Here is a 25,966-nt window from a genome sequence, read left to right on the forward strand (position 1 = left end):
TCTGCTGAGGAACCCAGGCCCACACGACGGGAGCGCCAAAGGCGACGGAGGCTGGGCTGGGGCAGCGCCTCGCTGCCCGTGGAGTCCGCTCGCTTCTGCTTTCTTCACAGCGCCTCACGCCTGGAAGGGGAGGGTGCCCATGCCCTCCCTGCTGTCAATTCTGCACAGAGGAGGCATGGATCATTGCTCTGCAGCTGCACTTACCCTCCTATCTCCACGTCGCTGCACTAACGCTCCTATCTCCATGTCACTCCATAGTTTGGTAGCCTGGAACCATGGTATGATTTCACTTTATAATGCCCCAAGAGCAACTGGAAAGTTCTGAATTAAAGTCTTCAGACCTTTTTTGAGTGCCTACTCTTAAATCACAAGGAAGTGATTCTGCTGGTTCTGAGAAACAAAAGCGGTGCTGGGAGAGGAGTTTTCCTCTGAAGTGGCAGGAGGATGTTTTCTAGGAGTCAAGGGAACCAATTTCTCCTCTGCTTAGATTACTTTTGGTAGGTGTGGATCTCAGGCCCTGGGAATGGATGCTGTGCTCTCTTCTGACAGATGCTGCTATGGAAGAACCAAGAGCAGTAGAACCAGGAAGACCTGACATCATAGTTCAAAGGCTGTCAGGCAGAAGTATTCTCACTTACTCTTACTTATGGCAGAGTCAGTCTTTTGTTCTATTCAGGTCTTCAACTGATTGGGAAAAGCCCACCCAACTTGGGGAAAGGCAATCTGTTTTATTCAGTCTAAAGATTTAAATGTTAATCTCATCCCAAAACACCCTCACAGAAACACCCAGAATAGTGTTTGAACAATTATCTGTACACCATGTGGCCCAGTCAAGTTGACACATAAAGTTAACCATCACATCATAATATTAATATTAATACTACTAACATGTTAATTACACCCACTGATTTTTCTCATATTATCCTGTGTTAAACCAACCTGGCATTCCTGGATAAACCTACCTCTATTGTGATATAGTGCTTATTTTAGAATTACTGGATTCAGTTTGCTAATACTGTATCTAGCATTTCTTTTTTTGGGGGGGGTTGTTTACCTTTTTATTATTGAATTGCAAGAATTTTTTTTTTACATCTTTATTGGAGTATAATTGCTTTACAATGGTGTGTTAGTTTCTGCTTTATAACAAAGTGAATCAGTTTTACATATACATATGTTCCCATATCTCTTCCCTCTTGGGTCTCCCTCCCTCCCACCTTCCCTATCCTATCCCTCTAGGTGGTCACAAAGCACCAAGCCGATCTCCCTGTGCTATGTGGCTGCTTCCCACTAGCTATCTATTTTACGTTTGGTAGTGTATATATTTCCATGCCACTCTCTCACTTTGTCACAGCTTACCCTTCCCCCTCCCCATATCCTCAAGTCCATTCTCTAGTAGGTCTGTGTCTTTATTCCTGTCTTACCCCTAGGTTCTTCATGACTTTTTTTTTCTTAAATTCCATATATATGTGTTAGCATACGGTATTTGTCTTTCTCTTTCTGACTTACTTCACTCTGTATGACAGACTCTATGACAGACTCTAGATCTATCCACCTCATTACAAATAGCTCAATTTCATTTCTTTTTATGGCTGAGTAATATTCCATTGTATATATGTGCCACATCATCTTTATCCATTCATCCGATGATGGGCACTTAGGTTGTTTCCATCTCCGGGCTATTGTAAATAGAGCTGCAATGAACATTGTGGTACATGACTCTTCTGAATTATGGTTTTCTCAGGGTATATGCCCAGTAGTGGGATTGCTGGGTCATATGGTAGTTCTATTTTTAGTTTTTTAAGGAGCCTCCATACTGTTCTCCATAGTGGCTGTACCAGTGCACATTCCCACCAGCAGTGCAAGAGTGTTCCCTTTTCTCCACACCCTCTCCAGCATTTATTGTTTCTAGATTTTTTGATGATGGCCATTCTGACTGGTGTGAGATAATATCTCATTGTAGTTTTGATTTGCATTTCTCTAATGATTAATGATGTTGAGCACACTTTCATGTGTTTGTTGGCAATCTGTATGTCTTCTTTGGAGAAATGTCTATTTAGGTCTTCTGCCCATTTTTGGATTGGATTGTTTGTTTTTTTGTTATTGAGCTGCATGAGCTGCTTGTAAATTTTGGAGATTAATCCTTTGTCAGTTGCTTCATTTGCAAATATTATCTCCCATTCTGAGGGTTGTCTTTTGGTCTTGTTTATGGTTTCCTTTGCTGTGCAAAAGCTTTGAAGTTTCATTAGGTCCCATTTGTTTATTTTTGTTTTTATTTCCATTACTCTAGGAGGTGGGTCAAAAAGGACCTTGCTGTGATTTATGTCATAGAGTGTTCTGCCTACGTTTTCCTCTAAGAGTTTGATAGTTTCTGGCCTTACATTTAGGTCTTTAATCCATTTTGAGCTTATTTTTGTGTATGGTGTTAGGGAGTGATCTAATCTCATACTTTTACATGTACCTGTCCAGTTTTCCCAGCGCCACTTATTGAAGAGGCTTTCCTTTCTCCACTGTACATTCCTGCCTCTTTTATCAAAGATAAAGTGACCATATGTGCATGGGCTTATCTCTGGGCTTTCTATCCTGTTCCATTGATCTATATTTCTGTTTTTGTGCAAGTACCATACTGTCTTGATTACTGTAGCTTTGTAGTATAGTCTGAAGTCAGGGAGCCTGATTCCTCTAGCTCCATTTTTCGTTCTCAAGATTGCTTTGGCTATTCGGGGTCTTTTGTGCTTCCATACAAATTGTGAAATTTTTTGTTCTAGTTCTGTGAAAAATGCCAGTGGTAGTTTGATAGGGATTGCATTGAATCTGTAGATTGCTTTGGGTAGTAGAGTCATTTTCACAATGTTGACTCTTCCAATCCAAGAACATGGTGTATTAAGAAAATGGGAATAGGAACATACATATCGATAATTACTTTAAATATAAATGGATTAAATGCTCCCACCAAAAGACACAGACTGGCTGGATGGATACAAAAACAAGACCCATATATATGCTGTCTACAAGAGACCCACTTCAGACCTAGAGACACATACAGACTGAAAGTGGGGGGATGGAAAAAGATATTCCATACAAATGGAAACCAAAAGAAAACTGTAGTAGCAATTCTCTTATCAGACAAAATAGACTTTAAAATAAAGACTATTAGAAGAGACAAAGAAGGACATTATGTGATCAAGGGATTGATCCAAGAAGAAGATATAACAATTGTAAATATTTATGCACCCAACATAGGAGCACCTCAATACATAAGGCAAATACTAACAGCCATAAAAGGGGAAATCGACAATAACACATTCATAGTAGGGGACTTTAACACCCCACTTTCACCAATGGGCAGATCATCCAAAATGAAAATAAATAAGGAAACACAAGCTTTAAATGATACATTAAACAAGATGGACTTAATTGATATTTGTAGGACATTCCATCCAAAAACAACAGAATACACATTTTTCTCAAGTGCTCATGGGACATTCTCCAGGATAGATCATATCTTGGGTCACAAATCAAGCCTTGGTAAAGTTAAGAAAATTGAAATTGTATCAAGTATCTTTTCCGACCACAACACTATGAGACTAGATATCAGTTACAGGAAAAGACCTGTAAAATATACAAACACATGGAGGCTAAACAATACACTACTTAATAATGAAGTGATCACTGAAGAAATCAAAGAGGAAATCAAAAAATACCTAGAAACAAATGACAATGGAGACACGATGACCCAAAACCTATGGGATGCAGCAAAAGCTGTTCTAAGAGGGAAGTTTATAGCAATACAATCCTACCTTAAGAAACAGGAAACATCTTGAATAAACAACCTAATCTTGCACCTAAAGCAATTAGAGAAAGAAGAACAAAAAAGCCCCAAAATTAGCAGAAGGAAAGAAATCATAAAGATCGGATCAGAAATAAATGAAAAAGAAATGAAGGAAACGATAGCAAAGATCAACAAAACTAAAAGCTGGTTCCTTGAGAATATAAACAAAATTGATAAACCATTAGCCAGACTCATCACGAAAAAAAGGGAGAAGACTCAAATCAATAGAATTAGAAATGAAAAAGGAGAAGTAACAACTGTCACTGCAGAAATACAAAAGATCATGAGAGATTACTACAAGCAACTTTATGCCAATAAAATGGACAACCTGGAAGAAATGGACAAATTCTTAGAAATGCACAACCTGCCAAGACTGAATCAGGAAGAAATAGAAAATATGAACAGACCAATCACAAGCACTGAAATTGAAACTGCGATTAAAAATCTTCCAAAAAACAAAAGCCCAGGACCAGATGGCTTCACAGGCAAATTCTATCAAACATTTAGAGAAGAGCTAACACCTATCCTTCTCAAACTCTTCCAAAATATAGCAGAGGGAGGAACACTCCCAAACTCATTCTACAAGGCCACCATCACCCTGATACCAAAACCAGACAAAGATGTCACAAAGAAAGAAAACTACAGGCCAATATCACTGATGAACATGGATGCAAAAATCCTCAACAAAATACTAGCAAACAGAATCCAACAGCACATTAAGAGGATCATACACCATGATCAAGTGGGGTTTATTCCAGGAATGCAAGGATTCTTCAATATACGCAAATCAATCAATGTGATACACCATATTAAAAAATTGAAGGAGAAAAACCATATGGTCATCTCAATAGATGCAGAGAAAGCTTCTGATAAAATTCAACACCCATTTATGATAAAAACCTTCCAGAAAGTAGGCATAGAGGGAACTTTCCTCAGCATAATAAAGGACATATATGACAAACCCACAGGCAACATCTTTCTCAATGGTGAAAAACTGAAAGCATTTCCACTAAGATCAGGAACAAGACAAGGTTGCCCACTCTCACCACTCTTATTCACATAGTTTTGGAAGTTTTAGCCACAGCAATCAGAGAAGAAAAAGAACGAAAAGGAATATAAATCGGAAAAGAAGAAGTAAAGCTGTCACTGTTTGCAGATGACATGATACTATACATAGAGAATCCTAAAGATGCTACCAGAAAAGTACTAGAGCTAATGAATGAATTTGGTAAAGTAGCAGGATATAAAATTAATGCACAGAAATCTCTGGCATTCCTATACACTAATGATGAAAAATCTGAAAGTGAAATCAAGAAAACACTCCCATTTACCATTGCAACAAAAAGAATAAAATATCTAGGAATAAACCTACCTAAGGAGACAAAAGACCTGTATGCAGAAAATTATAAGACACTGATGAAAGAAATTAAATATGATACAAATAGATGGAGAGATATACCATGTATCTAGCATTTCTGCATCTATTTTCAAAAGTGATATTTTCTTGTGATTTTCCTTTTTTGTCCTTTTTTATCCAGTTTGGTATGAGTGTTCTAGCTTCATAAAATGAGTCAAGGATTTTTGACTGTCCTTCATATTATATTTCTTCACATGTTTTAGAGTTTTGATTTTTAGGCTCAATTTGAGTGGGGTTTTGTTTTTATTCTTTTCGTTTTTCTGCTCACCTGCCTCCACCCCACCCAATGAGCTTTTCCCTGATGATCATTTTGTGATAGCTTTCACCTGGACTCTGTGACCTCATCCTGGACCAGATTTTATAAAGGCAGTTTGGGGTTTCTGTCCCATAGTGATTGTGGGGACGTCCATGCCATCATGAGGCCAGCATGTGACTAGGCTCAGTTTTTCGCTGGGGCTTGGGTCTCCAGCCCCATATTCCTAGACTCTCATTCTTCTAAAATATTGGTCTCCAGGCAATGGAAAGCCATGGGGCTCCCATCCCAGTTCTTGACTTAAGCAATGTACTTAGTTCTTGTCTGCCATCTTGGGTGTTTGTGTCTTGGGTTTATCCCATAGGAGCCAAACTCCCTGCTGATTTTAAACAAAGAGCCCCCTGGGTCAGAGGCTTTCAGGAGTTTTCTTCTGCCTCTGTTGAGCCAGATATCTCTTTTTAGCTTTCTATTTTTATACCTTATCTGTCATGGCTTTGTGTTCAGGCTAAAGGATGGATCAAAGCAAGAACTCATTGAGCTGCCTTGTTCAAAACACTCTTCCCTATCTTTCTTATTTTCAATTTACTGCCTTATCTCACAGGGATTTAAAGAAACTATTTTACTTTATGATGCCAATGCAATGAGTCAGATAGAGCAGGTATTCCTATCACCCCGAGTGACAAATGAGCAAAACAAGAAACAGAGAGTTCAATTGCTTTAGTTCAGGTTTAGAGAATAGCTGGTTACCTGCAGAGCCTGTTCCCCCAGAGCCCATCCCAATTTTACTTTTTACTCATTCTTGCTGCCAAGAGAAATAGAACACTGAATGATCACGTCATTCATTAAAGACAATTTCCTTGACCAATTTTTCAATGCTTTTGATACCTTGAGCATTTTGTAATTTCAAGAATAGTATCAGAGGAGAAAATGTCCAATCTGCTGTCACAGCACTGGATTTTAATTTAGATAGTGTCATTCCCACTTATTCCTCCCATTTACCTTTCTAGTACAAATTTCCATGCTCCAAAATTCAATTCAATTCAGTTCAATTCAGCAAATGTTCACTGAGGCTCTGTCGTGCTCAGACACCATCAGGTGGTATGGTCTGGTCCATGACTGGTCCAGAAAGGGGCGTCCCCCAAATCACGTATAGATGAGCAACTCATTTTCCACTCAAGAAATATCTAGGAATCTCTTTCCACATGCCAAGCTCCTTGCTGGTCATAGTAGATGACTGAAAGGCAAGTCCCTTGGTAGAGCCTGTCCCTTGGTAGAGCCTGTCCCTTGGTAGAGCTTACTGCTGGAGGACAGCCGACATGGTCATTGATTACTGACATGTGAGGCAGAAAATTAAGAGTGGTGAAGTGGACCATGCAAGGATGGATGAAGAGGGTGGGACTGGGCCAGGAGATCAGCCCTGAAACTCTTGTGAGATTCCTGGTAAAAGTCGGTACAGGCTGGCCTTTGGTAGGGACTTCAGAAATGCAAAGAAGTCCTGAGATCACTGTTGGGGGTGGAGGGCATAGTCATAGGTGACACCCTGGTGTTGGAACCTGCACAGTGGTCCCCAGCAGAGAGAGAAAATCACTTCTGCCAGAAAGTCTTTGTGTGTGTTGGTTGGGACATGGGGGAGGTTAGCAAGAGAAAGGATATTTTAGCTCTAATCTGCAAGATGGGTGAATTTGAACATACATTTGATTGGGTGCTCTACAACCTACCCATAGAGGAACTCAATAAATACTGAATTGAACTGACTAGTCATCCACGGAAAAGATTTATTTATTGGGAAAAATTGTAAGGAAAGGGATCCGAGTTTAAACTAGGGCACTACTTAGAATAAGGATTCAGTTTGAAAAATCAAGATTGTTATCAACCAACAAGGACCTACTGTCTAGCACAGGGGACTATACTCAGTATTTTGTAATAACCTATAAGGGAAAAGAATCTGAAAAAGAATATATAAATATAACTGAATCAGTGTGCTGTACACCTGAAACTAACACGATATTATAAATCAACTTTACTTCAATAAAAAATTTTTAAATAAAATAAACGACAATTTTAAAAATTAACAAACAATAGACTGTTATCAAAATCTTTTCACTGTTTACAAATTTTGCACTTAAAAACGAACTTTTTGGCCAACCCAGTATTTTGGAATTTGCTTTTCTAAAGATTTCCTTTGAATATTTTTCCTCTCATCCCCTTTTGAGTCATGCTGGACACCACCCCTGATTTCTTCACTTTTTCCTTCAATCCCCGTGGAGGACCTGCAGAAACCCACATGAATCCAGACTTCCAGGCTGAGGTCCTGGTTGAAATAACACAGAAACCATGACAATGGCTGTGGACAGTCCGTTTCTAAAAAAAAGTGACCTTCACACACATTCCCAGAAAGCCTGCCTGCACTGGTTTTAAATTTAGGCTTGCCAATGCATTTCCATTTCAGGCACTTTGGCCACAAGAGTGCTTCTGTGTTATCAGGAATTGGAGGTACACTGAAATAATCTCAGACATGCAAAGAACTGAAGAGATGCTAATCTCACTCCTGCGTCTCCTTGTTCTTTGGCTCAGTAGGACAGCCGACATATTGTTACCTTTGTGATTTTCAAATCCACAGCATTTAAAAGGATTAGACGTATGTCAGTGTAAACTGGACGGATTGAGGGTTTTTTTTTTAAACATAAGGGCTATGCTTGTATTCAAATGTCAAACACTGTATGTGTAGATTTAGTGTTCTTTCTTAGCCATAAATAACATTCCAAGCTGTAATTAATTTATCCATGTTCTTATCAGCACAGCATTATTCCAGGACATAAAGGGGTGGAGAGAGGCGGGGGGGGGGGGGGGGGGGCAGAAATCAACACTGTTATTTCTTTTGGAAAAACTTTCTTAATTGGATTTGTGCTCTTTTCATAACAAGGTGAAGGCTGTGGTTATTTGTCAAATGCAAGGGCAGCTGGGATGCCTGAATCCATGGGTCTATAGCATCGTCTTCTTTGAATGACTCGAGGGTGACAAAAATTAGTGCAAGTGCCCCCGAGACCTGGGCAGAGGCAGCTTAAATGACTATTTTAATGGATAATCTTGCCATCCGCCCACCAGGCAATGCTCAGTGGCACCGTGCACTGTAGAGCCCCATAGAATTGATGCCACAGAGTTGAATTTGTTTTATGGGAAAGACAGTCTTTGCCCTAAATCAGCAGTTCCTAACACAGCAGCCAAGAATCATCTAGCACATCAGGGGTCCATAAGTCTGCGCAATTGTAGCTCAAACGTTGCACACGTGTGCATTTGGGGTAAGGGTTGGGGAGAGCCATAGCTTTTCTCAGATTCGCAAAGGAATCCTGAAGAATCCAGAGCCATTGCTCTAAAAGGACAAACAGAACATACACATCTGAAACAGCCAAAAAGCACGTGCAACACGACATCTGAGCAAGGCCAAAACAAGTCAGTGAGGAAGTGAGTTCCCAGGTGTGCAAAGTGAAGGAACAGCCAGAGAAAGGGCATTGCAGGAACTTTTTCCTGGAAGGGAAGGGCCTAGAATAAAAGTGACAAACCCAGTAACTGCAGAACCAGGCAGGGCATTCCGTAAGTGGGGCCTGCTGAGTGTCCTTGTCAGGGAAAATGTGGAGTCTGCATTTTTCTGGAAAGGGGCTGGTGCCCTCAGCTCCTGCCACTTGTTCTGCCAAATATGGGCATAAGTTTCTAAATCCACTGGGTTTTGTGAGAGAAGCCAAAGTCTAGGTATTTAGTATAAGAGCTCTCAATTTTTTTAATCTAAAAACCAATTCAAAATTAAAGCTAACAGGGACTTCTCTGGCGGTCCAGTGGTTAAGACGCCACACTTCCACTGCAGGGGGCACGGGTTTGATCTCTGGTCAGGGAACTAAGATCCCACATGCTGTGCGGTGCAGCTAGTCTAAGACTAGCATTCCCTAGTCTTAGACCTTTGCTGAAGATCTGGGATTTGAAAAAGTCCTGAGCTCCAGCTGCAGGACAATCATCAACCTCTGGTTTGTTAAGCTGGAAGCAGAGGGCTGACCCCATGAACAAGGGCCTGGAGCAGGGGGAAAAGATGGGCAGTGACCAGGGGATGGAGGTGCCTCGTTTGCTGGTCCGGGAGCTCAGAGGGGCAGAGCACCGGGAAATGAGGTTGGGAGCTGGAATGGCCTGTAGGGCCCCAAGCAGGCTGGGAGTGGTTTCTTTTTGGAACAGGATGATCCCTCAAGAGGGTTTTAGGAGAATGCCGTGTTTGGGAAGGATGCATCTTGTGTGCAGGACTCCCACCTAAAGAGGAGCCCTGGGAGGAAACTGAAGCTGGCCTCCCGTGACCAAGTGAATCAGGTGGGAGCTGTTGGCTAAGGAAGGGGGACAGAAAAGATGCGAGCATTGAATGGCCAGTAGAGAAGACACAAACACGTCCAGCCATCTGTGTGGCATGGGGATGGAGCTGGGGCGGCACTGGGGGGACCACAGCTGAGGCAGCAGGGCCGGGCTCTCTTCCATCATTCTGTACCTCCTCACCCATCACTGGAGGCAGGATGGGGACTTCAATGACCTTCCTCCTCTTTGTCTGTCTCATGAGGAGGAAGTATTGCAATTTTCGCGCACTACGGCACCCAGGTTATGCTCTGTGGCTGCTCAAAAAAGTTGCTGGCTTCCCAGGTGTTTCTCACTGACAGGTGAGAGCTGCCCTCAGGGATACCAGAAGCTGTGCAGTAAGGGTCAACAAGAAAGAAGGAAGGGGTCCTAAGGGAAAGGCATGTTCCCCAGGCTAACACAGGGGCATCTGGATGCCAACGGAACAGTAGCCAGAGAAAACGGCAAAGAGCTATCTGCACGATCCTGGGTTCCGTATGTGCGTCCTGGGTGGGTTACAATGAAGACAGTCCTCTCTGGTGACGGGGACTCTATTTCTCTGGCAGCGTGCGGAAAGGGTTAGAAACATGAACAGGAACTCCAAGCTGCGAGTTGAGATTTGGGATCTTCCTAAGAACAAGAAGCGGCTGGAGCTCTGGCTTTGGATGTCACCTGCATTGAGGTGGGAGCTCATGGAAGATGACGATAAACCCACCAAGAGGAGCAGAGCCCACATTTGCCGTCCCCTCTCCCAAGGGACAGTTCCCAGTGAGGGGACCAAGAGGAATGGAGAAGGTGGAGGAGCCAGAGAAAAAAGGGAAATGACCCAAGGACTTTGTCGCTCTGTTGTTATGTTTGTTTAAGACCAATCACACCTGTATGATGGGAAGAGGTGAGAATGCAAGAGTAAAAGGAGAAGGAAGAGAAAGAGAAAAGAAGCCATTTCAAGTTCGCCAAAGGCAACAAAATACACTCTCTTATCCGTAATTGTGTTTTATCATTACGAATAGGGAATGACAACAACGGTATCACTGCAATAAAATAATTCATCACACGTGGGATGGAGAGAGCCAGGGAGAGAAATAAGAATATCACCACTCATTAGGACTCTGTGCTTGCTTCCACTGCAGGGGGCATGGGTTTGATCCCCGGTGGGGGAACTATGATCCCGCATGCCGCAAATCACCACTCCCAGGATACTTTACTTTTCTGTGGGGGGGGGGCTGCGTTGGGTCTTCGTTGCTGCACGTGGGCTTTCTCTAGTTGCGGTGAGCAGGGGCTTCTCTTGTTGCAGAGCACGGGCTCTAGGTGCATGGGCTTCAGTAGTTGTGGCATGCGGGCTCAGTAGTTGTGGCCCACGGGCTCTGGAGCATGGGCTCTGGAGCACAGGCTCAGTAGTTGTGACGCACGGGCTTAGGTGCTCCGCGGCTTGTGGGATCTTCCCGGACCAGAGCTCGAACTGGTGTCCCCTGCATTGGCAGGCAGATTCTTAACCACTGCACCACCAGGGAAGTCCCTACTTTACCTTTTTTTTTTTTTTTTTTGCGGTACGGGGGCCTCTCACTGTTGTGGCCTCTCCCGTTGCGGAACACAGGCTCCGGACGTGCAGGCTCAGCGGCCATGGCTCACGAGCCCAGCCGCTCCGCGGCATGTGGGATCCTCCCGGACCGGGGCACGAACCCGTGTCCCCTGCATTGGCAGGCAAACTCTCAACCACTGCGCCACCAGGGAAGCCCCCTACTTTACCTTTTTGAAGACACTTCCAAACACACAGTCTGCAAAGTAACTGGGTGACAGGTGGGCAGACATCGACCACCCCATCCCCTGACAGGGGGGTCTCTGCAGTTGGTCTGGAGCACACTGTCCATTCATGTTTACCTGGCCCATGGGTTATTATTGAAAGGGTAGCACATAAATTCTACAGGACAAACATTTTTGCTTCAATGATCCATTTTTTCCTTCCTGGTGGAGTCCTTTTGTGGAAAGGTGAGCAAAAAGATACTAAATACATACAGCATGACCTTGATGGGGTAGAATCCAGAGAATTTTCAGATAAAGTTTATGTATTTTTTCCTAAATGTTAAAGAATATAGTTATTACAAAAAAGGAAAGGAAAACATAGAATGTATAAATAAGAAAATAAATACCATGTAAGCCCATCACTAGCACACAGTATTAACATCATGATGTGTTTTCTTAGTCTTTTGAAATAATGCATAGCATCTTGTATGTACAATTTAGGGTTTTGTATTTTTCACTTAACATTACAAACTATTTGTAAGCATTATCTTAATGACCACATAAAACATTCCAGTATGTAGAATAATATTCTATCATACGTAACATAATGTAACCACTTTTCTATTTTGAGACATTCAGATTCTAGTTATTTTAAGTAAAACTACAAAGAACTTTTCTATGCATAAAGCTTTTCTACAGTTCAGATCCCCTCCATAGAATAGATGTCACACAGTATAAGTACACATCAAGGCTATGGACATTTTAGAACTTTCCAGAGTGGCTGTGTGGGTTTATTTAGACTAGCACCCGTAGTGCAGGGGAGTGCCAGCTCTGCCTGTGCTAGCTGGGCTGTGTCCTAAAGTGCCACATCCAATGGACCCCTTCCCAGAGCCTTCAGTGGCCTCCTCCCCAAAAGAACCCCCAGGCGGAGGCTCAAGCGGAAGTGACTGGCCCAGGAAGGCTAGGGGCGTCCGAGAAAATGTCTTCTATCTCTAGGTCAGGAATCTAATTTCTCTGTTGCCTGCCTGCAGACCGCAAGCCTGGACCTTATTCCCCAGCGCTTTCACAGGACTGTCGTTTGGGAATTGCCCGTCTCACGCTCGCCACCCCCCTACCCGCCCCCACCCCCCAAGCTGGTAGACAGCAGCTGTGAAATTTCCCTGGAGGTTCCTGGGGCCAAGGCTCAGTTTGCTCCTGGCGGCCTGAAAGGCTGTTCCCACTGCCCCAGGAGCTTCGGAGCTGGGGTGCCAACGCATGGGTGGCTCCAACCACCGACACCTGCGCACGGGGACCCCTGTCTGTCTGGTCCACAACTGCACCCCCGGCTCAGGACGGCACACCTGTCAGTAGGTGCTCAATAAATGCTTGCCGATAGATGCATGGTCACTGCTGGGGTTCAGGACGCAGCTAAAAGGAGTCTGCTGTGGTTTTGAGCTGATTTGAAGTTCTTGTTTGGAGATGTGTGAGGGAGTGTTTGGCGAGTGCTTGGCCGACAGTGGGGTTCTCCGGGACGGACTTCTTTTGGCCACTGCGGCTTCTTGCCTGCCAGTGCCGAACTCCTCAGGAAGGTATATCTGGCTGGCTGGCTGGCAGTTCTTATACAGACTCTCTGCCGGCTCTGCGCTTACCCCGCGTGACAGAGCGCTTGCTGGAGACGCAGGGTGCGGAGGATCCGGGGGAGGCCCGGGATGGCCTGGGGTGGCCCGGGGGCCGCGGGCTCTGCGGGGACGCGCGGGGACGGGGCGGGGCGCCCTCTGGCTCCGGAGGCCCCGCCCGCCCCGCCGCGCACTTGCCCGCGGAGCGCGCCGCCTGGGGCGCGGCTGTCGGTGCCCTGCGCTTGGCTGCCCTGGACCCCGCTGCGCTCCCGGCTCTCTCCGCGCCCCAGACCTGGTAAGTCAAGGGCTCCTGCCTCCCGGCTCCTCGCCCGGCGCGCGACGCCCCAGGCCGGCGACCCTGAGCGGGCTCCAGGCACCCAGTCTCAGCCCCTGGGCCACAGCGGGCGCCCCCAGGCAGGAGGCGCCTCGATCCCCTTAGTGGGAGACAGAATAGGTGGCTCGGCCTCACGCCTCCTTTCCCTCTGCCTTCTACACTTCTAGAACGCATGCCTAGAAAATCATCTCAGCACCAAACAACGACAACATTTTCCCATTACTATTAAATTACAGTCGTTCCTGGAGAAAATTGGGAAAATACTTAAAAGCATCCAAAGAAAACTAAAACCGCCCATGATCCCAGCCCCCGCCTGGGTTTCAAAGACCTCCAGATGGGGCAGTATTTGCAAACGCACCCGGCCTCAAAGGGAATCTTTTGTGGGTTTTCTTTGGACCAGAAAAGTTTCTTGGGCCTTGGCATCTCCCCAGGGAAAAGGCATGGGACACGCAGAACGTTACTGGTATCTGATCTTGATTGTAGTAACTGGGGAAAATGTGGAACTTTCAGAAGTTGACCCAGTAGCCGTCACGTGTTATGTGCTGAGTATATCACGTTACTCCGCCCCGCCCCATCCCCGCCCCCTGCCCCCGACCCTCGATTTTTCAGACTGCTGTATGTGAACTGTTTGAGTCCACTTTTAGGTTAAGAAGGAGCTTCCAGCTCCATTGAGGAAGGGCCTTGTCAATAACCACAGTTGTCACTTACGGTCACCATGGTGGGGAACTTTGCTGTGATCACACCGTTGCTTTAATTCATGTGATGAGTGAATTGCTAGAAGGCGCTGTTGACTCTGATCTATGGGTTTCTAACCAGGGGGCAAAACCCCTCTGCTGGCTCTGCTCTGTTTCCTGCTGCTCATCAGAGATGAGCTGAGGATGGGTCTGAGGAAGGCATTCTCAGTTTCCAGAATATTCAGGTATGTCTTGCTTTTGACAGGTTATTCAAAAGTGGATTGTTTTGAAAATAAAGTACCCTGTGAAGACATCAGAGGGATTCACTCCTGTCATCTTAAGTCTCTGAAGGCAGAGCTGGTGAGACAGTTTCTGTGTGGTTCGGGCTTTCCAGTAGTTGAGTGGGACATTTACTCACTCACGCATCCATGCATGCATGCCTGTATCTGTGAATTTTTACTGTGCTCCCGCCACATGCCAGACACTGTTCTGGTCTTCGGGATACGTGGGAACAACACAGGCAAAGATCCCTGCCCTCAAAAGCTTACATTTTGATAGGGAAGACAAACAATAGACAATGCACAGAATAAATAAGAAAAACTATACTAGGTGCAGGTGATCAAGTACTATGGATAAAAAGGAGGGCAAGATAAGAGTTACGGGAATTGGGGAGGATGAGTGAAAATTATGCTGTATTATTGACAATTATTTATGGCTTTGAACCTTTTTAGGAATAAGGTGGGTTGCAGACATATATAATTATTAATATAGTTATACATAACTATATTAATAATATAAAATTTAATATACAAAATAAATAATGCTAATAAAATAAATATACATAAAAAATTTAAATTTTATTATATCAAAACAGACTACATTGAAAGAGGTTTTCATTTGGTTACACCAAGCTCTTTCCAGAGTGTATTCTACTTTGTTGATTATTTGCTCTCACATTCACATTGTAGTTGTATTAAATTTAATACTTTTCATGCCCGTTTAATTCAGCAAACCCATACGGACTCATTCTGGGGGCTGGAGTGAGGACAAGGTGAACGATACAGTCTCGGATCCTCCTGAGCTCCTGGAAATGCATAGACGAGCCTACAAATGACTACAACACAGCTTAGAATCTGAGCGGTACACGCTGGGTACTATGAGGGCTCAAAGCAGGGGACGGGCCATCTGGAAGGGGCTTCACAGGTTGGCATAGGAGGGTGCTTTTGGAGGACCAGTAGAATTTTGGCAGGCAGACATGGTGGTCATGACTCTCTTGCAGAGAGAGCAGCAAAAGCAAGAGATAGGAAGGTTGTGGGCTTGTTTCATGCCTCCCCAGTCATCCCATCATCCCCAGTTTTCAGATGAGGAAACTGGGGCTCCCCAAATTCATTTAATTTGCTGAGGGTGAGATTCTTCCTTCTATGTGACTTCAGCTCCCTTCCCAGAGTCTGGGAATCCTGCTGCCATCCATTCTCCATGCCAAAATGCTCATCCTTTTTCCCATGTTGAGTTTGACCGGGTCCCTCTCATCAGCTCCCTGGTTCACATTTCCACCCTTCACACCCCAGAGCTCCTCTCTGCCACCCACGGAGAGGTCTGGGACGCTCTTAGCCCTGTGACCAGACTCAAGAACCACACTGCACATCCAGCAGGGAGGTGGCAGAAAGCCCTTTACAGATCTTTGAGGACAGTCAAATGCGGTGCCTCTGTACAGGTTACATCCTGACTGTTTGAGACCTTGGCCACCTTAGTTATTCCTCTCCCGGGAGAGAGGAAGGTGAGAAGCCCAAGACAAAGCCCGCTGACTGCCTGGAAGAGTCTGGGCCCCTCTTTGCTGCTAGGAGGTAAATATATCTCCAGAATTTGGACATTGTGTTTCGATAAAGATGAAGACAGTTGACAGGTATTTCCAAGGAAAATTGGCTCACAGAATTCTTGACTCAGTAAGATCATATTCCCCCAAATTAAGCTTATCCATAATTGTTTCTACCCTAATTCTGCTTCCTGAAACAAAAAATGCTGATTTCAAAACTGGATGCTCTTTCGAGGAAATGCTGACAAGAATGGCAGGAATGTCATCCCCATCCCACCTAGATAAGCAAGCTTCGGTACCGTCTGGGAGCCGTGAGGAGTAGCTAGGACTGAGCCAGGGCTGGAACTCGGGAACCCTGACATTCCTCTTCCCCTGACTTGCCCCCAGAATCTGTCCCTCTCAGTAGAGAGCTTGGAGTCAGCCACGAAAGCCTTGCCCTTTTAGTAAATGCGTAAGAAAGAATGAGAGGTGCGGTACTAGGAAATCTGTTCTAAAAGCCTGTTATGGGTGCTGATATGAGACGGATCTGGAACTCCTGGGAGAAAGGCAGAAGGGGCCGTGTGTGCCGGGAACAGCGTGACATCACCTACTTCCCCCTCTCCCCTGGGTACAGTTGGAGCGTTCGCAGGATCCCGGGGTGCTGGAGGCATGCTTGCTGTCCATTTGCAGCTCAGCTCGGCTGTCCACAGTCCCGAATCCTGAGTGATTCTCAGTAGACCAGCAGCTCTGGGACTCAGCTTTGACGGAAAAAAATTGCACTAACCTTCGTTGGGGGCAGTGTCTATGCCTACTGAAGAGTCTCAAACCCAGGCAGAAGCAGAAACTTCTAGACCCCCACCCCACTTCCTTCTTTCTGGGCCCAATAAAGCCAGTTTGAGAATGTTTAGCACAGGCTGAGCATCAAACTGGTTGTGTTTGGAGCTGGACCTCCCTGGTTCCTGCCGCTTCTTCCTCCTCCAGCCCCCTATTCCCTGTGCGAGCTACAAAAAGCTGTGGTTCTCGCCGGTGGGGCAGAGGGCTCTTCTGATGGCATATGTAGGTCAGAAGCCAGTTCCCAATTAGGTAGACTCAGTTTTACCTGACAAAAGTAGCCGGCTCCTTGGTCCCTTTGAGCTTAAATACAGATCTGCCTGTTCTCTGCAAGGTCCTGAGGACTCCTTTTTCTATGCTAATAAAATGTGAGTCCATGGCTAAAAGATTAAAGTTTAGATGTATTTTTGATCGGAGACGTGACCTTGGGCAAGTCAGCTCACCTCTGTGGAAACCAGTTTTCTATGAAGTTAAGACTGTTGGATCAGCCGGTCTCCACATCCATTTGAGTCCAACAGTCCTAGCTGTGGCCACTAGGCAGTGCTTTGGCATTATAATGGATGTGAACTTGGAGAATGGGACATAAGCCCACAGCTGTTGTGCGGATTGGGTTCTGTGTTTACACCATGCTGATTATTAGAGGACGTTGCCAAACTCATTTTGTGACTCAATACGCAAAAACACCACATGACCCAGCATGCAGGCCTTGGGGGCATAGAAGGCACTTAGTAAAAGCGATACAATAAATTAAGTGTAAAGTCAGCAAAAGATTTTTTGTTAAAAATGCAGAGTTGTTATTTGAAAGGCAGTTAAGTAACTTGGCTTTTCTGGTCCAGCATAAAGTTACGACTGGCTTACCATAATGTTGAGGTGCCATCGTGAGTTAGGACAGGGACAGCTGAGGTCATGGTGATGACTTGAGAATTTCTTTCCACAATTCCTGTTCAGATTTTCTCAGGGACATGCAAGACCGAAAAAGAAAATCTGAAAAACAAACAAGATTGGAAAATTATGCTATGAAGTTATTATTTCTCTTCTTATATAATTCTTCCGGGTAGCAGCACAAAAGACTGATTGGTTAATTTGCTAAGGGCCCACATCATAGCTCAGTGGTTCTCAAGCTTGAGTGCAAAGAAGGATCACCTGAGAAGCTTTGAAAAGTCCCAATGCCAGACAGGAACCCAGAGCAAGGTCTGTCTTCCTCTTCTTATAAGGCCACCGTCCTATCAGATTAGGACCTTACCTTTATGACCTCATCTAACTTAGTTACCTCTGAAAGACCCTACCTCCAGGTTCAACTGCATTAGGGGTTAGGGCTTGAACATATGACTTGCTGGAGAGAACAATTTGGCCCATAGCGTATAAATTAAAAGGCACATGTACGACACAATGTGTGTATTAAGGGAACTCGTTCTGGTGATCACCTATGGAGGCAGGGAGTGGGGGTGGTGAATAGAAATAAAAGTGAATCAATTTATCACTTCCTCAGTCAAGAGAGGGCATTATGTAGATCCCAGGTGGCACACACCATGACCGAGTACTCCCCCGTCATACTCTGGTAGGGCACCCCTCTTACTGAGATTTTTAAAAACTGTGTGGGGTGTGTGTGTGTGTTGGGGTGGGGGTGGGGGTTGGGCCAATACATATTTTTTGATTTCAGGTTGCACTTTTCTTTTAGAAAGTTTTCCTGGGAAGTTCACTCTCCCACAGTGAAACCTTGACTCCCAGGATGATCCTGTCTAACGCCACCGTTGTGACACCCTTGCTGACCAAGCTGTGGCAGGGGACATTTCAACCGGGCAACAACACATCCAACCTGGCCCGCAGGTCCCTGGGCCATGATGACGGCAAGCTGGCGGCACTGTACATCCTCATGGTGCTTGGCTTTTTCGGCTTCTTCACCCTGGGCATCATGCTAAGTTACATCCGCTCCAAGAAACTGGAGCACTCCCATGACCCGTACAATGTGTACATCGAGTCTGACACCTGGCAGGGGCAGGACAAGGCGTACTTCCAGGCCCGGATTCTGGAGAGCTGCAGGGCGTGTTATGTCATTGAAAACCAGCTGGCTGTAGAACGACCCACTGCATACCTTCCTGAGATGAAGCTGTCATCCTGACCCCGACACTGGTCAGAATTGGACAAAGCCTCCCTGATGATCTGATTTTTCCAATTACATGTTCCTTATATTCTTTCCTGCATGAGTATAATTCGATTTTTTTTTCTATCATAAGGGGTGAAAGGTGGATTAGTAACACTATATTTCTAAAATCACTTTCCTTCTATAATAGGCTGTGAGCCGCTCCCCAGTGTGTGTGCCTGCCTTGTTAATTTCAGCAAAATCCCTGAGATCACGGTCTCTGAGAATAACAGCTGTCTTTCCCTGACTTCCTTGCAGCTAGCAAGGTCCTGTGTATGAAGTTATGGCCAGTTGAAGTGGGAATGATGAGGGCAATTTCCCAGTGAGCCTTGAAAAGGAAAGGATGTGTCCTCCACTCCCCTCTCCCCCTTCCCTGCGGCTGGGACATGGATCAGGTGGTGAGCCAGTTTTGACTCTGGAAAAGGACAGTGTATTCACAGATGGTACAGCAATAAGAGTCTGGGTCCCTGGGCCATGGCATGGGGCAGGGTCTGGTCAATCACCAGCTCAGACTTTAGAGGAAAGGGAAACTAACTCCGATCTTCCTTGGGCCAGTGTGATTTTGTTTTTTGTTAAAGTAACAGAATCAAAATCCTAACGAATACGCCTTCCTTATGGGACTGAGACCCAAGACATGATGTTTCCATATTCGTTGCAAGCACACTTCCCCACTTGCTACGGGACAAGACTTACTCCGCCCTTTTCACTCGTACCCTCACCATGGTGGCTGTATCCTCCCCTTCCTCTCCTGCCTCCTCTTCCCCCCCATGCCCACCCTTCACACACACCCCCCCCAAACACACGCTCATACCCAGAGGCACACACGTGCACACAGAAACACACAGAGAAACACACACAGATACTCAAGGACACACACACACACACACACACACACACACACTACCTACTCACGTAGCGCAGTTGAGATGCAGAAGGAGAAAACTCCTGCTTCAGAATGTGTACCAAGGGGAAGGTACTCAGTTTTCGTGGCAGGAGGGGGTTGCACCCACCGCCTCAAGAGCTCAGGGGAAGGCGTGGGTGTGGGCAAGGGGCAACACACGGGACTGAGGTGGCAGGGCCTTTTGAGGTAACGTGCCCACCATGGTTGAATTGTGACCCCCCCCAAAAGATCCTCTTAACCCTTCAAGTCCTAACTTGTGAATGTGACCTTATCTGGAAATAAGGTCTTTGCAGATGTGATCAAGGAAGGTAAGGTCATTGGGGTGGGCCCTAATCCAATGTGACTGACATCCTTATAAGAAGAGGGAAATTTGGGCAGAGATAGGAGTGGTGCCGCTGCAAATCAAGGACCACCAAGGATTGAGGGCCACCACTGGAAGCTGGGAGAGGGAAGGAAGGATTCTCCCGGATGGCTTTCAGAGGAAGCAGGGCCCCAAGACCCCGTGATTTCAGACTTCTGGCCTCCAGAACAGGAAGACAAGGGGTTTCTCTTGCTCAAAGCCACTCAGGCTGGGCTAGTTTGCTCCAGCAGCCATGGGAAGCTCACACAGTGCCTCTGCCCTGACCACCCCTCCAGAGACAGCGCTTTCCTCCTGGCCCTTCTCCTCACAAGACAGAGATTCCCTTGGAAACTTCCCTCCCAACTGAGAGCTGGGAAAGGGATTCAGGGGTGGAGGCAGACGGTACCAGGGACTTGCTCATGGCAGTGGAAGGAGCCTCGTGAGCATGGCCTGGCCTGAGGGACCCAGAGGACATGTGACCTGGGTCTCAGCCTTCTTCCCCGGCTGCCCTCGGTCACCTGCGCCATCCTGAACACTCACCTGCCTAGGCATTGCTTAAGAGGGTGGAATACTTAAATAAAACATACTTGTTAGAAACCTGCACATAATATAAATTAGAAGCAACACGTAAGCATCGCTGGCCATCCTCCAATAGACGAATGGGGCCCAGTCCTTGCTTCATGTAATAGACAGTGATTCCTTTGTGGGCTTGGGGGCCGGGCTCCCAATGGGACATCCCTTGGACAGAAGCCTGGCAGAGTTACTACAGTCCTTGAGACCAGTGGTTATTTGCGTCAGAGTCCTTTGAAAATCTAATGAAAGCTATGATCTCCCCAAATTGCACACAGACACATTTTACCCACAATCTCGGGGGTTCTTGGGCCCCTGGAAGCCCACCTATGACTGCTGGCATCTCCTGGCCACGTGTGACTTCCCTGTTGTGGCAGACACAGTTGGCCCCTAGTGAAGGAAAGCAGGCTGGGCCCGGGAGTTTGGAGAGGAACCCAGAGCGCACGTGGTCCACAACATGATTCACAGCGGCAGGCAGACTTGGGTATTCCAGGCACACAGACTAGTTCTTTATCACCGGTTCACTTCCCCCATGAGGTTCCTGCCCCTTTAAGGCAGAGGGAGATCCCACGAGCTTTAGTCCTCCCCGTCCTTGAAGCACCAGGCATTCAGCTCACTTCCCCACACCCCTCAAACCTCTTATAAGCCACACATGTTCAAATGCTTGTTACCATATTTAAAATTTTGGGTGAGCGTTCGTAGACTGCTTGCTAGGAGCCAGGCACTGTTCTAAGCCCTTTCAAACCAGAATCTCAATGCTTTGTGCGCAATATTTTATGTGTCCATTGAATAGGACAACATGCCTTTTGAGGTATTAAAAACATCTTTTTAAAAAATTAGAGTCTTTTATCACGATGTGTAGTGTGTGTTTTGTTAATATCACTATGATCCTTTTAGAAAGTGGATGTGGGTTCTTGGGGGGCTCTGGAATAAGGAAGTATGATTGCCCGTGGTTCAACTCTGCCGTAGACACCCCTGATCCTACAAGTAGAAAACAAGGGAGCAAAGCCCCAGGTGGAGCTGCAGGCAGACTGCCGAGCGCCCCTTCCCCTATTACCCAAGCCTCCTGCTAAGGGGGTGGGAGGCTGCCACTGCTGCTGAATCCCAGACGTCCCCAGCCAGCCAGCAGCTTGGGCAGACTCTTGATGCACTTGTGATATTTATTTGATGTTTTTTTTAAGTTTTTGGCCGCACCCCACGGCATGTGGGATCTTAGTTCCCCAACCAGGGTTCGAACCCACGCCTCCTGCATCGGAAGGCAAAGTCTTAACCACTGGACCACCGGGGAAGTCTGGATATTTATTTGAAATTTCCTGATTTTTGAATGTGGGCAACTAATTCAATTTTATTCTTTTTAATGTGTGGGCCAAACAGGCTATGACCTTGAACTGAATTCTGCTCAAAGACCACTGATTTACAACCTCCGCTTTAAGGAGAAAGAATAGCTCTGGGACAGTCCCAGGCCACACTTGATAGAAACCAGAGTCAGGGAGGGGAACCTGCATGTGAAGGACTGCCCGCCATGGTGGCAGAGGCAGGTGGAATCAGTGGCAGCAACCCAGGTGTGGGCCTGGCCAGTGGACCCTCAGATCCCAGCCCTCTGAAAGGATGCTGCATCGGGCTGTCTTTACCTGGCACGTCCCATTCAGATGGCAGGCCCCTCACCCTCTGTCAGTATAGAAGAGGGCATTACGGCTCCAATTTTGCTCTGCAGATTCTTGGAACTAGTTGTGGAGTCCGCCCTGGAGAGGTGGATCCACTCTATGAGCAGACAAACCAGGCTTGTCTACAAGACTGAGGGCTGACCGTGGACTGGGGTACACTAGCCAATACGAAGAATGACATGGCACCTCGCCTCTCCTGGAGGCGCGCAGCCTGGCTAGGCGAATGGCTCCAGATTAGATATGCCCCACGTGAAATTCACCAGACAGTTGGCCTTGGAGAGCAAGCTCCCTGAGGTTTAACTAGACCATGGCTGTCACTTAACTGCTGAGGAAACTGAGGCTCAGCGAGGTTCAAGGACACACCCAAGGTCATCGCTTGCCTGAAGGAGGAAGCCAGCAGGAGGTGTGCTCCCCTAACTTCTGTCCTCGCTGACAAGCCAGGGGTTCCTGGGGGTCTGTGAGGTGGGGAAGGAATGACGGGGTTCTGATTTTATTCTTTTATGCACACTCACCCGACTTGATCATCCTTTACGGGATATCATTTAGGAATATCAGACAATTTACTCTCCAAAAGGGTCCTCCTCGTTCCCTCCCTTTCTAGGCCCTTTAATGGCTATTCTTGTTCTCCTTTTTAGCCCTTGTTTGTTTAACCGTTTGGTTTAGTTTGTGTCTTTTAGGCTCCAACAGTTTGAAGTAAGGCTCATGATGGCTCAAGGAATTCAGCCAATTCCAGAGGAGAGTCACTACAGGTCCTTGGAACAGTCAGTGAGGGACTTCTATACCTCTAGGATAGGCTAGGGTCTGTGGCCCCCATCCAGCAGGAAGAAGTTTCAGAAGAAGAGACCTTCGGCCCCTTACCCCTTAAGAATAAGGGTGTAGGGTCTCTCGGGGGGAATGAGACAGGCTGACCCTTTGCTGCAGTGCTGCAGTACTTGCACCTGGACACACCTCTCCTCAGGCAACCAAATACAAAGAAACTGTATGAGCTAAGTATAACTGCATGCATGCACAGTTAGGGCAAATTCTGGACAAAAGATACAAAGAGACTAAAACACTCAACTGTCAATTTTGAAGAGCCCACAAGCAGGGGGTCCAGGGCACTGTGCATGCCTCACCATCTCAGGGGTGGACAAAGCACCTAAGCCACCACTCTGCCCTGACCCCTGGACACACCCTTACTCTCACCGCATATAAGTAACAAGCTCGCCTCACCTCAGCGAGCAAGCCAGCAAGGGAACCTACTGTTTGTTCTCGCTCCCCCTTGCTGCAGCAGGGACCCCATAAAGACTTGCCTGAAAAAAAAAGTATCCTAATACCGTCTGCACTGTATACCTAGAGGTCTGCTTAAAGAGACAGAAGGTAGTCCAGCATCTGAGCTGGGCCATTTAAAAAAAAAAGGCAAACTAAGCCAAAAAGAAGCCAATTGCGAATTCTGATAATATGGCTTGAAATATTGTCTTTGCCCTGGCTCTGAATTTCAGTTTCCCCTCAGGACACTATGGTAATTCGATAGTAGCCATAACAAGAATTAGAAATAAGCTGACAGGCAGAGAAAACTGTTAGGGATTACACAATCTCTGAATCTCCAGACAAGCCTGTGTGTGACTTGTGTGTTAATGCGTGTGACTCTCTCCAGAGGATGCCCGATCTTAAATCCACATCAGTAGATGGCTTCTCTATGGGCACATAAATACTAAAAAAAAAAAATGAGAAGTAAATACTAAATCAGATTAAGCGAGATAGCCAAAGGCTACGAGAGCTTGAGGACAAAAGAAATGTACAGAAAGCTAAGGATGGATTGAGAAGGGGTGGTAAATTCTTTAACTGATTCATTGGGTACACAAACAAATCTAAATACAAATACAAAAAGGAGTCAAGGACTTAGAGCAATTGGCCCTCAGTTTCCTCGGTGTGTCTGCTTAAGGTCAATAAAGCCAGGTGTCTTAGATATTTCCAGAAATACAGGGTTTTGTCTGCCAGTCTCGACGGGCAGAGGAAGGCGCCCTGGGTGTGGCTGCCCCCTGGTGGTCAGGTTGAGAATTTCCAATGCACATGGAGCCCTGAGCACCTGGAGCCGGGTGGGTGCCTGCTTGAGGCCGGCGAGGTTCTCCGGGTGGGCTTCAGACATTCTCTGGAGGCTAAACTTCTACTCACTCATCAAGTTCAGCAGGACAGAGCCCACCATGGTCATCATTACGAAACAGGAGGGAGAGAGAGAAGCAGGCCTCTGGAGGGGCCTTGGGAGGCCCCTCCTCTGAGCAGGGGCCCTGGGGGCTCAGAGTTCTCAGGAAGTTGCTACGACCCCTTCTCCCTTCCTCTGTGCTGGAACCTGCCCACCCCCTTTCTAGGAATCTCTTCATCATCCTTTCCAGCCATTGGGAAACCATCTCTCACCCAGACCTCAGCCCTTTTCCATTCCAGGCCTGTGACCATTCATGCTCTTACGGAAGAGGCTGAGCAAATTTGGGGTGACAGTAACCTAAGTGACCCCGTTCAGATATTGTCACAGGGAGGAGGAATGGGGAAAGTGGTTGCTTGTCCAGGGCCCCCCCCATGGGTGTTTTTTTTTTTAATTAATTAATTTCATTTATTTATTTTTGGCTGTGTTGGGTCTTCGTTGCTGCGTGCGGGCTTTCTCTAGTTGCAGTGAGCAGGGGCTACTCTTCCTTGCAGTTGCGCAGGCTTCTCATTGTAGTGGCTTCTCTTGTTGCGGAGCACAGGCTCTAGGCACACAGGCTTCAGTAGTTGTGGCTCGCGGGCTCTAGACCACAGGCTCAGTAGTTGTGGTGCACGGGCTCAGTAGTTGTGGCTCACGGGCTCTAGAGTGCAGGCTCAGTAGTTGTGGCACGTGGGCTCTAGAGCACACGCTCAGTAGTTGTGGCTCACGGGCTCAGTAGTTGTGGCTCAGGGGCTCTGGAGCGCAGGCTCAGTAGTTGTGGCACGTGGGCTTAGCCGCTCCGCGGCATGTGGGATCTTCCTGGACCAGGGCTCGAACCCGTGTCCCCTGCATTGGCAGGCGGATTCTTAACCACTGTGCCACCAGGGAAGCCCCCACTCCCCACTGGGTGTTGTCCCTCTCACACCAGACAGGCCCCAGAAGCAGGCTCCTCTCAGACTGCAATGACCCAGCGCAGTGGGAGGGAGTGGGAGGTGGGAGGATGGGAGCTGGACTCAGCCCCGGGGGCGGGAAGTCTTCCCCCAGGATGAGGGGGGGCCTCTGGGCTAACTTGGCAATGAGTGATCTTATGGTAGCATGAGGAATGGAGAATGTGGTTTCTTTGCAGAAAAACCGGGAAATCCATAGAAAAGAACCCAGGTTTCCTAACTGCTTTTTTTTTTTTTTTTTTTTTTTTCGGTACACGGCCCCCTCCCTTTTTTGGCCTCCCCCGTTACGGAGCACACGCTCCGGACGCGCAGGCTCAGCGGCCATGGCTCACGGGCCCAGCCGCTCCGCGGCATGTGGGATCTTCCCGGACCGGGGCACGAATACGTGTCCCCTGCATCGGCAGGCGGACTCTCAACCA

At 46.6% G+C, this 25,966-nt stretch overlaps 1 protein-coding gene across 1 annotated transcript; it reads left to right on the forward strand.

Annotated features, from left to right (window-relative positions):
• The first annotated feature begins 13,425 nt into the window (after positions 1-13,425).
• KCNE1 (potassium voltage-gated channel subfamily E regulatory subunit 1) lies at positions 13,426-19,136 on the forward strand. Its single transcript, XM_029215153.1, has 3 exons — positions 13,426-13,491; positions 14,470-14,564; positions 18,506-19,136. The coding sequence occupies exon 3, from the start codon at positions 18,557-18,559 to the stop codon at positions 18,944-18,946; it is 390 nt and encodes a 129-aa protein (XP_029070986.1). The 5' UTR covers positions 13,426-13,491; positions 14,470-14,564; positions 18,506-18,556; the 3' UTR covers positions 18,947-19,136.
• The last annotated feature ends 6,830 nt before the right edge of the window (positions 19,137-25,966 follow it).

Source organism: Monodon monoceros, unplaced genomic scaffold, assembly GCF_005190385.1.
Source record: "Monodon monoceros isolate NGI ecotype Baffin Bay Population unplaced genomic scaffold, NGI_Narwhal_1 Super_Scaffold_11, whole genome shotgun sequence".
NCBI lineage: Eukaryota > Metazoa > Chordata > Mammalia > Artiodactyla > Monodontidae > Monodon > Monodon monoceros.